Source organism: Arachis duranensis, chromosome 7 (genome assembly GCF_000817695.3).
Source record: "Arachis duranensis cultivar V14167 chromosome 7, aradu.V14167.gnm2.J7QH, whole genome shotgun sequence".
NCBI lineage: Eukaryota > Viridiplantae > Streptophyta > Magnoliopsida > Fabales > Fabaceae > Arachis > Arachis duranensis.
In genome coordinates this window covers 2,889,807-2,902,658 of record NC_029778.3, presented here as the reverse complement: position 1 = coordinate 2,902,658, position 12,852 = coordinate 2,889,807, and the positions used below count along the sequence as shown (strand labels likewise).

Here is a 12,852-nt window from a genome sequence, read left to right as displayed (position 1 = left end):
TTTAAATACCCAAAAAAAAAAAAAACAATGCTTATAATTATCACTGTAATACTTCCCACTTCATAGCAAAATCATAAATATAAAATCAAGATATACAACTCTAAAGCTCAAATTATAGCTATCTCAATCTTCAACTTACAAAAAACAGTGTGAACAAGCTATGTTGACATAATATTAACAAAATACTTACCAAACAAACTATGAGCTTTTAACATCTATTAAGCTGTGACTGTTATTCACTCAACACTTTAACCATAGCATCGAATCGGGTCGTTGCATCCTTTGGCAGCTGATTGCTTGAAACCAAATCGACCCCCTTTTGCAAGGTACTGCTGATGGTACTCTTCTGCGCGGTAGAACTTCTTGGCAGGAAGGATCTCGGTAACAATCTTCCTGTTCAACTGCTTCTGCCGTTGCTCCAAAGATTCCTTGGCCGCCTTCTCTTGTTCGGGAGTGTAGAAGTATATTCCGGATCTGTACTGTGTTCCAACATCATTTCCCTATCACAAAGGAAGATCAAACTGTCATTAATAATAAAAGAGAGAATTCAAGAAACAAATGAAACCAGAAATTTAAAGACAAGAACCAAGGAGGAAAGGGAGAAAAATGTAACAAAAGGAAGCATATTAAAAGACGCTTATATAGATGTAATATGAATTAAATCCTTCAACTCTAACAATCAAAGAAGAAGCTTCACTGATGTGTCTCCCTTCTTGGTTCTTATCTCCTATTAGATAGCAATATGAGTTCTAACTTCTAATTAACATATCATCTTAGCTTAAAAAATCGTATATACCTGTCGATTCGGTGTAGTAGGATCATGTTTATCCCAGAACACATCAAGCAGTGTGTCGAAGTTACATTCTTTCGGATCATATTGGACCCTTACAACCTCTGAGTGGTTTGTGGTCCCTGAACACACATCCTCATAGGTCGGGTTATGCAAAAACCCTTGTGTGTAACCAACCTCAGTCTTGGATACCCCAGGCACTCTTTGGAAGGCCAATTCGATACCCCAGAAGCAGCCAGCGCCAAACTGGGCAAACTGCTGCCCTGGTGCCGGGATGTCATCATCCGGTCCCTGAGGAATTGTGGAATCCATGTTCTCTGGTGCCCTTGTGCTACCAAATCCAAGTCTGTTCAACAGGTTCATGGAGGGTTTGACGGTAATATGGGAACGAGTTTGGGGGAAGAAGCACGAGCGTCCAACAGAAAATCTAGAGAGTGATGGAAGGAACTTGGTTTTGGAAGGGCTGGAAATAGACGAAGAGATATACACTAAAATGGAATTGGATGTTGTAGCAATGCTGCTGCAGCTAGCTGCTCAGAATTTTAAGTAAAATGTGAGTCCTCCTATCGAAGAAATTAACAATCTACCATTTCCAAGAAAATAACAACATCACAGCTTAAAAATAAACATTTCAAATTGACCAATTATCAGTAAAGAAGAGTTCTATACTACCAATGAACTATATATATTGCTATAAAGAAATGGAACTTTTGCAAAATTAAGTGGACAGCATTTATAGTCTAACATGATTATGAATGAAGAATCACATTCATACGTACGTACATACATATATGCATACACACAAATTGCATTCACTCTTGTACTGGATATCTTCACTATGTGTGTGTTAACACTTTGCAGGTACCAAAGCTATAGACTAAAAGCTGCAAAATCATCACATACAACAATGATTAACTATCACAATTCACAACCTTAATTTGAAACTCGATGATGCTACAATACCTTTGTTCATGTAACCACCCTCTCTTTAAAAATACATGTAGGTATAACCAATGTTTTCCCTTCTATGCTTATAATCAGACAAATGGACAAAAGAACCTTGTTATTATGATGTATATAAAAAGTGCCTTATGGTTTGACTATTAGTATTCACTCAGTGAAAGACAAAAACCTAAGACATATATATTATAAGCTTCTATGTTCATAGATTTTCCCATCTGGCCAGCTGTAATAACAAATCCATATCAATTGCTCAAAATTTGTGTACTAATAAAGTTTATTTATTTGTTAAATTTTGTCACTCAGACAGCTGGACTAATCCAATCTCCATGGTCTATACATCATTGCTTTTATAAATAGATTATTATAGATGTTGGGGAGTGGAAGACGCATGTGCACTAAACCTTTTTTCTAGAAGGAAAATTTTGTTTTTTCTTGTTTCTTTTTTTCAATTCACTCTTTCTCTTACATTGAGCCAACTCATATAACATAACACTTCTAGAAGTGGCAAAATGAGAAGTATATCACTTTTAAATCAATAAAATGCATTGTTTATAAATTCAGCTAGATGATACTCAATCACTCAACTAACATTTAACAATCTCATTTAAAGTATTTAGGATCAACCAATACCTGCTCCACAAATTCTCATCTTCCAACCCTTCAACAAATTATTTGAATCAATCACCATACAATAATAACAAAAATCATACAAAAAAAAGATGAAAATTTGAACAAAACCCGCAATTCCCTTTCCCTTAAATGGTTAATTGTAATCGGAAAGATGTTAAATTGAATTGAAAAAATGATAGCAAATTAACAAGGGGCAAAATTGAAACTGAATAATGGAGAAAAACGAACAGAATAAAGAAAAGAGATACCTGAGTGAGAGTGAAGAATGAGGAAAATGCTTGAATTTGATGAATGAATGACTGAGAAAGAAAGAGAAGAAGATGAGGATCCTAATTCTCTCTCACTGCAACATAAAGTTTGAGTTTTGCGTTGGTAGCAGAACGATGACGTTTTGCTCTTTGTGCTTTGGACAACAAGTTCAAAAAGACTAAAATGCCCCCCAAAATAATAGGTATCAGAAGTAAGAATTTGTTTAAAGCTGAAGGATAATAAGGTAAATTCAGATTGAAAATAACACATATAATTAATATTAAATTAAATTTGGCACGTAATAGGAGTGTGTAGAACATTACAAAAATAGTGCATGTAAGATAAACACGTCATCATGGATATTTATCCACTCTTTCAAGATTCAACCTAACCATTTACGTAATTACGTTTATCTAATCTAATCTAATCTATAATCTTATTATCATCAAAAGTTGCATTAATCTAACATAAATAATCAAATTGAAATTATTATTTGGCACAAATATCTTCCAAAGAACACAAACTTGATAACATGTTCAAATGTGATGAATTAAATTATTCTTTTAATGAGACTAAGTCTCATCAGTCATAACATAACAATTTGTCGAAATCTAATCTAAATATCTTTATAACAACAACAATTTTATATGAGTCACTATAAATGGTGAAAGGGACACTAGTATTATTTGTTGAAGGATATTATTGTTGGATTAAGGAATTGAATTTGACCTGAAAATTACAACCATCCATTGCCATGTCCTAGCATAACATTAATTTTGTGGGCCTTCATAAATACATGAACTATATAGTGACACTTTCTTTTTTGTTAAAGCCCATTGTGTTAAGAAACAAAGCCCACCCCCACATACTAATATAAAGCTATGACCTATTGGTATTTTTTGTCCATCTATGGGCTTTTGTTATAAAAAACAACTATGAACTTTAGAATCTACTATCTTCTTTGTCCACCATATAATTTCACCCAAAAAAGCATGCCTAAAATAAAAACATCTAACCAACTTAGGTTGGTCGAATGGTCAGCTCACTCGTCCGCTTAAACAAGTGTTGGGAGTTCAAACCCTACCTTGTGTATGCAGTAATTCATTGGCCAACAGCAGACCCTTAAATGAAGCTCAGATCCGCGACGAATTAGTCCTTAACCTGTCGGGTTGGGGATACCGTTTGGATAAACCAAAAATAAATAAATAAATAAATAAAAACATCTAAAAAAATAATAACTTAGAGCATAAATAATACTCTATTATAATTAACTTGAGTTGGTCTAATAATTAATTTATTAGTTCATTTAAATAAATGTCGAGAGTTCGAATCTGTCTTGCGCATGCGGTGACCTATTGGCTAGTGACAAACTCCTAAATGAAACTTAGATTCGTGATAAATTAGTAATTAGTAAATTGGACGGGAGATTCCATAGAGAAAAGAAAAACCACCCATTATGTATTATTTTATAATAAGGTTATTTTATGTATATTTAACACATAAACTGATTATGTTTTAATCAATCCAATAATCTAAAGTTAAAGTTTGGACAAAAATAAGTTTTTAGAAGATACTCTATAAAATTGCTTAAGTATTTATTACTGTTTATATTGTTAAATGTCGTACACAATTAAATTTATTATGCAATAATATTAATAGAGGCTAAATTACTCTAGTTTTGGAGGGTACGCAAACAATTGGAAAAAAAAAGAAAAAAAAAAGAAGGGTGTCAATACTGAGGTTAAAATTAAAGAAGGGAAAATAATACTAAATAATATATTGACACCCTTCTAGAATAGGGTTAAAATAATACTTTATTCTCACATTATTTATAAAAAAAAAAATTAAACGATAACATATGCTAGCTACTAGCTCCATATTTGAATAATACTTCTGAATTTCTGTAACGTCCTCGTCATACTGTGACATGATGAACATCTTATTAGGATTCAAATATTTTTCGTCAACAGCGGTACTAAAAGCAGTTTTATTTTGAACACAATTTATTATGGACTAGTACAAACATGACCAAATTTCTAAGTAACAAAATATATACTTTTCAAATTCATAGTGTTGCTACAACTTATTAGGATATGCCGCCTTATGCGAAAAAAAAAAATGTTCTTGCATATTGTTGAATTATTTAGAGCTTCTTCAAAAAAACATGAATTATTTTGGCAGTCCAACATAGTATATATCACACTGAATAATAATATAATATAGTCTAATAATATAATATTAATGTTGATATTCAATTAAAAATGTTATTATTGTACGCTTTTATTTCACATTATCAACAAGCGATGCATAAAATATAATGAGTCGTACGTTTATTACTTTGATATATCTCATTCAAGTTTGTTACAACTGATAAACTTAACCCTATTGACAATGGAAAGTTGAAAGTAGAGTCTTCTTATATGTAACACCATGCATAAAATTCTAGTTATTTTCTTTTGATTGTATTCATTTTTCAGTCAAAAATTAAACAACCAAAAAAAAAATTGACATGCATTCAATTAAGACTTCACTAAGATTGAACCCAGTTTATTCTAATTGCATGTGTTAAAGATATAATTATTTATACATTTTTTTAAAATTAATTTCATAACATGATATTAAAAATTATATAATCTAAAAATCCAAATTTTAAATTTTTTTATACCAAAAAAATAATTTATCAAAAAGATAAAAAACTAAATGTCTATATAAAAAATTTAAATAAACTAAAAAAAAATTTTGCGTATGTGTGAGAGTATATTAAATATTCATATATATTGACAGAATCAGTATTGAACTAGTCTAATTAGAGAATTATACTGTAAATATGAATATGATACAATGTAATAATGTAAGATAACCATAATGTAATTAAAAATTCTATTTTCTTTTTTTTTACCCTAATTTTAAAAGAAAAAAATTATTTTTTTAATTTTTTATCTAATTCTTTATTTTTTAATACAAATTTGTATCACATATATTTTTTTATTAATTAAAATTTTTAAAAAGAATAATTTCATGAAAAGTTAAGCTGTAATATAAGTATATAACACAATATAATGCTCAAATTAAGACCCATGATTATAATAGTCAACTGTAAGATATAGTAGTCAACATTGAACAAATCTATACATGTGATGAAATTTAAAAGTTATAAAATAAAATAAAACAAAAGGAGCCATAAAAGAAAAGACATTTTCTTAGACTTGATTTTTACAATTTGCTTTAGGACCAAAAGAGAAAGAAAATCTGACGTGGCGCCCAACATTTGCATGCATAAATTGCTGCACGTATGTCATGGCGGTCTTAAGTAAACATGTGATATAATTTTCAGGCTTGGCAAGTAAATGAACCAATAGATTAGTGCCACGTGGCTAAACTGTTCAACAAAGTGGGAGAGATTTGTTTAACACCAAAGCATAATGCAACCACAACTTTTGTTTAAATGTTTTCTAAGATTTGAACACACAATTTTATAGAAAAATTAAAACTCGCCCAAAACTTAATTAATCTCTATTTAACTCTCATTAATTGGGTATTACCACAACTACTCTATATTATATATATTCATTAGTTTTGTAATTTCGCTGCTAAAAATAATATTATCCAAGGTTATGTTATGTTATTGTATTGCAATAGGTTTCAATTATACCCTAAATATATATTGTCACAGACATAAATATAAAGTTAATTAAAAAATAAATAAACTACTAAAATAGTATCTGAAATATTTTATCGTTGGCAAAAATTAACATTGAAAAACACGAACAACAAAATTTGATTGTTCTTCTAGTTGATTGTTGATAAAAGGGCTTAAGATTGAATATATTACTGATGATGTACTTTTCTAATTGTTAGGGTTCTTTTCAAATTATAAAAATAAAAAATATGAAATAATTTTTATAATTATAAGATTTAATGTCGTGTCATAATTATGTTTGTTGTTTTATCACAAATGTTTAATTTGTTGCGTCAATCTTTTCATCCACAGAAACAGGATTAAATGATGGATGATCATTTTTATTAAATTTAATTATTTTTTAGTAATTTACTCTTCAAATAACACATCGATCATAGAAAATCGTGACTATACATAGAGAGATATATTTTTTACTAACAAAACATTCTTGTTGCAAAAAGTTGCTAATTAACAAATATAATTTCTTGTGGTGTTTATTCATTGAGTGTTTTAAATTGGCACTTATTTTTAAATTTTCAATAGTTCAAATGACATATTATAAAAAATTATAGATTTAATTAAAGAATTAACTATTTTTTAATTAATATTAATTTGTAATTTTTTGAAATTATCTTTTTATCTTATTAAATTTTAAAATTTTAAAATATAGATTCTAAATTCTAAATTTTAAATCTTAATTTTTTCAAAAGGTAAGGATTAAAAAATAAAATTTATAATAAAAAATGAACTAATATTAATCATCACTAATTAAAATATATTTTCGTTATATTTATTGAAAAAGTATTTATACGAATTAATTATCTGAGAAGAAAAAGGATAGATTGCTATTATGTGAGAATGTGAGAGTAGAGTTGGGTGAAGGAGCCAACTTAGTTAGACTCACCAACCATTTTTCAGAAAAAGTGTGATGTAGTGTAGCTTTAGTTTTCGGAGTTTGCAAAAGTGCTACTTATGTTCACTAATTAGTAATTATAATTAATTTGGAACAACAACTTTTAACTCCTCATGAGCAAGTGAGCATGCGTGCAATTAAATAATATCTGCCTTTCATTGTTAAACATCACATACAATGGAAAATGAGTTGTTGTATCAACCATTTTAATTAATTTTTCTCATTCTTATAATTAATATATATATATTTAAATTAAAGTTAAAGAGTGAGATTTGAACTCGTAACCTTTAGATGAGTACGAGAAGACTCTATTATTTAGGTAGCGTTTGTTTTAAAGTACTGAGACTGAGACTGAGAGACTGAGACTCAGTATTATGTTTGTTAGTTCAGAAATTGGTACTAAAATTTTAGTATTTCAGTACCTCCAAAAAGTAGAGACACAGGATACTAAAATTTTTAGAGATTGTGACTGAAACTTTAATAATATTTTATACCTAAAATACTCTTATTTCGATTAATTAATTCTAATTTTATCCTTTGTGCAAATTAAATTATAATTTTATTCTTGTTTTAGTTTATATTTCCCATTTTGTATCAAACAGAATACTGAGATTTATTTCAATCTTTATCTCTTAATCTCTATCTCTCAGTCTCTCAATCTCAATCTTTCCGTCTCTATTTCTCCACCAAATGCTACCTTAATTTACCTGGTTTTTAAATATATAGTACTTATTTGAAATCAGCTAAAAATTCCTTAAATAAAAAATTGGCAACTAATGAGCGATGCAACTTTTGAATAATCTAGATGGTCCCAAATTCCATGCATATATGCCGGTGTGATAGACGTTAAATTTTTTTATAAAATGAATTTTTTAATAGTTTTCTAATAATTTTTTAATTAATTAAATAACTTAATTAAATTTACTTTTTGTTATTAAAAATGAAAAACTTAAAACTAATTCTGAAAAAAGCAATTAAACCCTAAATTACTTTATTAAGCAGTATATGTTATAATTACTCTAGAATTCAGAGCATATATTTTGACACATTATTTTTCTTCATTCTAAAAATTAACGTGCACTTAGAAGATTTTTGTGTTAAAAGATTCTTTTCACTGCCATTTCACATTCCACAAACCATTTAAGCTATTGGAAAAATGAATAAAAGATAATGCTAACATGACACGAATCAACGTTTTTCAGTTTTTGCATCATGGATTGTTTGAAAGTTAATGTAAAAAGGTTTTCAAAAGAATAAAAAATATCTTAAGTTGTCTAGTAGCTAGTGATATATATATATACACACTACTTTAATTTTTTTTAAGCGTTAAAAACATATATTAAAAAAATAAAATTTAACGGTTCTCAAACACTTTTAAATTTAGATATTTAAGAGAGAATGATATAAGACGTAGTTATGGAGTGTATAAATGCTTTATACAGATGTGATATTAGAAGTTAAAATTGGACTGTACGATTTGTAAAAGGTATAAAAATCGTACTGTCCAATTTTTTGGTACATAAATCGGACCCTTTGATTTGTGTATTCTAAATTTGTAAAATTTTTTAAACACAAATAGGAGAGTCTAATTTGTGTATTTCCGACCGTTTTAAAAAAATAGAAAAATTATCATGTTAAAATATATATATATATTAATCAAATTAGGTTAGTCGAGTTCCAGTTCATTCTGTTAAATTGAATTGTGATGCTAGTTGGTTTGCTCATTTTGGCTATGCTGGTTTTGGTTGTATCATTCGCAATCCTGATGGATGTTGGTTGAAAGGTTACACTAGAAAAGTCAAAGAGTGCAGTGTTCTTTTTGCTGAATTGTATGCAATTTAGAGAGATTTACTTCTTACTTGGGAGAGTGGATTTCGTGAGGTTATTTGTGAAAGAGACTCTTTAGAAGCTCTTTTCTTGGTAAACCAAAGAATGCTTGTTAAGGATATTTCGGAATGGAATTTGACAAAGCATATACAGGAGGTTATGAATTGGAATTGGAGAGTCTCTATTCTTTTAATTCAGAGGACTGCAAATAGTGTTGCAGCTTGTATGGTTAAAGCAGCTGCTTCTGGTGCGGACATTCACTCGAATTAGAGCCAATCATGGAGTGAGTTTCAACATCTAATAGATTTAGATATGACTTTAGCCAATTAATTTAGTTTTGTCTCTTTTTTTTTCTTTCTTTTTTATTTAGTCACTAAAAAAAATTAAGTTAGTGGAGTGATAAATTCATTCATCTTAAACAAGTATTGAAAGTTCGAATATTATCTTATACATTAGTAATTTATTAGCTAACAGTAGACTTTTAAATACAACTCAGATTCACGATAAAATAATTCTTGGTTTGTGTGAGTAAAAGATACTATAAATGAAAAATTAAAAGTGTATGTATATATTATTAGAAAAATAATTTATCTTTTGAAAAGCGATAGATATTATTCCAATCTCGTGTTAACCTTTTTTCATTGTTTTTTTTTTTTTCTATGTTGCATAGAAAAAGTGAGGACAAGGATTTCCAACATATAATTTTTCCAAAGAAGGGAAAAGAGAGATAGAAATGGGTAAATAGATAAAGATAAGAGTATGTAAAAGCTTGATATATAATTAGGAGTATGATTATGGTGGAGAAGAAAGTGCGTTTGGGTCAGTGGAATCAACAAGTTAAGTGCACGTGAAAAATTAAAATAAAATAAATAAAATGATAAACCATACAGCACCTTCACTACTCACTCAATTGTATTGATGAGATTCTTTTCAAAAATTTGTGTTCACACTTAGCTACTTTAATTTGAAAGATGCCCTAAGATTCCGGGGTTACCCTTTTCACACCTAAACCCCAACTACTAATTCCAATTTTCATGACCCCACTTGAGTTTTTTATTTTTTTTATTGACAATTTTGTTTATTATATGTTTGGGACAAATTATATGATTTTATTAAAATTATATTAGGACACATTTTTTTAAATTGTCTAATTTGAATAACGTTTATATAGATTATTTTACCATTGTGATGTCAAAAAATATTTTCTTTTTTGGTGAATAAAAAATAATTTCTCATCAATTATATCTTTATATCACTTGCATTAATTAATTGTATTATTGTATTAGGAATTATGCAATAAACGGAAGCACTACAAAATGTGTCATACATGATAAAAGTTAATTAAATTTTCACCACAAGTTAATTAATTAGTAGAAGTGAATGATAAAACTAATCTAAGTTCATTGCACTTAATTGCAAATGAGATATTATTATTATTATTATTATTATTATTATTATTATTATTATTATTATTATTATTATTATAAAATACATAAATTTTGGAACACTTAAAAAATATAGCTAAAATTAAAATTACACATTTTTATTATTTGATAATATTTTTTTAATTTAAATATTGACAAACAATAAAAAATATGACTTTAATTTTTAACTAATTTTTTTATGACCAACATGATCATATAATTATGATAAAATTCACTTACTATAATTTACTTGTGAACTACTAAAGTTTATGGTAGATTCCCACTAATCCGCGTTCACACCTAAACAATAAACTAATATTCTAATAACACTATTCATCAAAATTGAATTTTGGTGTGTAATACAAATTAAAGTAGTAGTTGCACTCCTTATCCAAGTGCTTAGCTTGGCCTCATATTACGGTTGTTGTTACACTTACATCATCATCATCATTCTCCTTATTAATCTTTTTATACAAATTAATTGATTAATTAATTAACTTAAATAATTAAGATAATGTAATCATCGCTACCAACTACTATATATATAGTTGACGCATCAATTATGCAAAAATGGTTCAAAGCACGTATATAATTGATAAGTATGAAAAAATAAAAATTTTCCGATTTTTTTATCTAAATAATTAATCATCTAACTCAAATAATCTATCGTCACATATGGATCTACTATCTGTTAAGAAATAAAGACATTATTTACTATTGTTATTATGAAATTAAACTCATTTAATAATTGTTAATATTTTGTTTTTCAACTCCTAAATGAAACTCTTGCCCTACTTTGATCAACCCAATGGTGACATGCATGGGACAGACCTACTTGAGGTTGATATACAATGCACTGACATATTTAAAATATTTTTTATTTGAATAAATAATAATATATTATATCTAAATTTATTTCAAAAATATATGTTAAAAATAAGATTAAATACGCTGACACGTGATGTATTTATATGTATCCAAACGTGTCTTTGAAAATTTTTTTTTTAATTTTTTATTAAGATACAATTGGACACAATAAATACGCATATCGAATAAGTGTCAGTGAATATTATGTTCGAAATGTGTTCAACACGTAGACATGATAACTCAGACAAGTATTAGTGCTTTATAGTATATAATAATTTTTTTAAATTTATTATTATTATTTTAAAAATTATATAGTTTGCACTTATTTTGACTCCATGATGGGTTAGTGACTATGGTCCAATTGCATGCAACATTGTGGGACCCACCGCACTCCACAATGTATGGTACCCCACCTGGCAGAAAATTTTTAGGTTTGACCATTACATAGTCATTTCATTTATTCATTCTAATCCTATCATTATTAAATTAAATTAAATTGATTCATTCAACTTTTATTTTTCCTCTCCTATATATCACCCACTTCTCTTCCTTCTCCCAAACCCCTCTCTCTCTCTCTTTCTCTCTTCAAAACACAATCTAAGACATAATGGGGAATTGTATAGCACATGAATCTTCCTCTTCCACTACCATGTTCTCCGATGATGTTGAATGGGACGAGGATGTTGTTTCATCTTCATCAAAGAGCAACAATGCTAAAGCATCATCAAAGGAAAGTAATAATCATCATAAAGAAGTGAAGATAAAGATAACAAAGAAGCAGTTAGCTGAGTTGCTTGGTAAAATGGATGTGAAGGAGTTAAGGGTTGAACAAGTTTTGTCTCATTTGATGGATCATAGTTCTCATCATCATACTCACCATTATTATTCTCCTTGGAGGCCTGCTCTTCAAAGCATTCCTGAATAATACTCACTACTAGTCTATATCAATTAAGGATCGAAATAACGACGTCGTATTGGTCTTGTGTTATTAGGTCAATCATGTCGTTATTCTATCCTTAATTGATAGATTTATTTCGACGTAGGTTATAATATGGTTATTAGACTTTCGAATTGATGATTTTGTATGAGTTTTGGGTTAAGAGTTATGAATTGAAATTTCTAAATTTTGTTGTAGACAAATTTAATTTAGATAGAATATGGGGTGCTTAAAGCTTTTGCTTTAGTTTTCTTGTATATAGCCAAGCTCAAAAGAAAAAAAAAAATAGAAAAGTTAATTAATGAGGTACCCTTAATTTTATGCTAATTATTATGAATGGAGTTGCTTATCTCTCTTTTTCTCTCTCCACTTGAATCTTAATAGAAAAGTATACGTTATCAAGAAAAAGTCTGCCAATTATTACCAACACGTGATAAATTAGGATTAAACCATAATTAATTTAGATGTGGCTTTATTTAGTAGATGGACTTCATGTCCAGCCCAACTCAAGTTGGCAGATTTTGACAGATAAAAAGTTGGTAACGTAACACTACTGAATCTTAATTTGTTTTT

General features: G+C 28.3%; 2 protein-coding genes across 3 annotated transcripts; one reads left to right on the top strand and one right to left on the bottom strand.

Moving 5' to 3' along the window:
• Positions 1-17: 17 nt before the first annotated feature.
• Positions 18-2,769, bottom strand: LOC107496482 (peptide methionine sulfoxide reductase). 2 transcript variants are annotated; one of them, XM_016117745.2, is made up of 4 exons: positions 2,632-2,769; positions 2,384-2,411; positions 797-1,320; positions 18-500 (listed from the first exon to the last, which is right to left on the bottom strand). In XM_016117745.2, the coding sequence occupies exons 2-4, from the start codon at positions 2,400-2,402 to the stop codon at positions 249-251; spliced, it is 795 nt and encodes a 264-aa protein (XP_015973231.1). In that variant the 5' UTR covers positions 2,403-2,411; positions 2,632-2,769; the 3' UTR covers positions 18-248. The 2 variants fall into 2 exon arrangements, with proteins under 2 accessions (XP_015973231.1, XP_015973233.1); XM_016117747.3 differs by lacking the exon at positions 2,384-2,411 and having other exon boundaries at positions 2,632-2,748.
• A 9,121-nt stretch (positions 2,770-11,890) lies between these two features.
• Positions 11,891-12,571, top strand: LOC107496484 (uncharacterized). Its single transcript, XM_016117748.3, has one exon. The coding sequence runs from the start codon at positions 11,950-11,952 to the stop codon at positions 12,265-12,267; it is 318 nt and encodes a 105-aa protein (XP_015973234.1). The 5' UTR covers positions 11,891-11,949; the 3' UTR covers positions 12,268-12,571.
• Positions 12,572-12,852: the final 281 nt, after the last annotated feature.

Bases quoted from the DNA above. Each gene is read 5' to 3' on its own strand.
- LOC107496482 (XM_016117745.2), bottom strand. The intron at 501-796 runs GTATATACGATT...CCTTTGTGATAG, and splicing joins CTACTACACCGAATCGACAG to GGAAATGATGTTGGAACACA.
- LOC107496484 (XM_016117748.3), top strand. From the start codon at position 11,950: ATGGGGAATTGTATAGCACATGAATCTTCCTCTTCCACTACCATGTTC.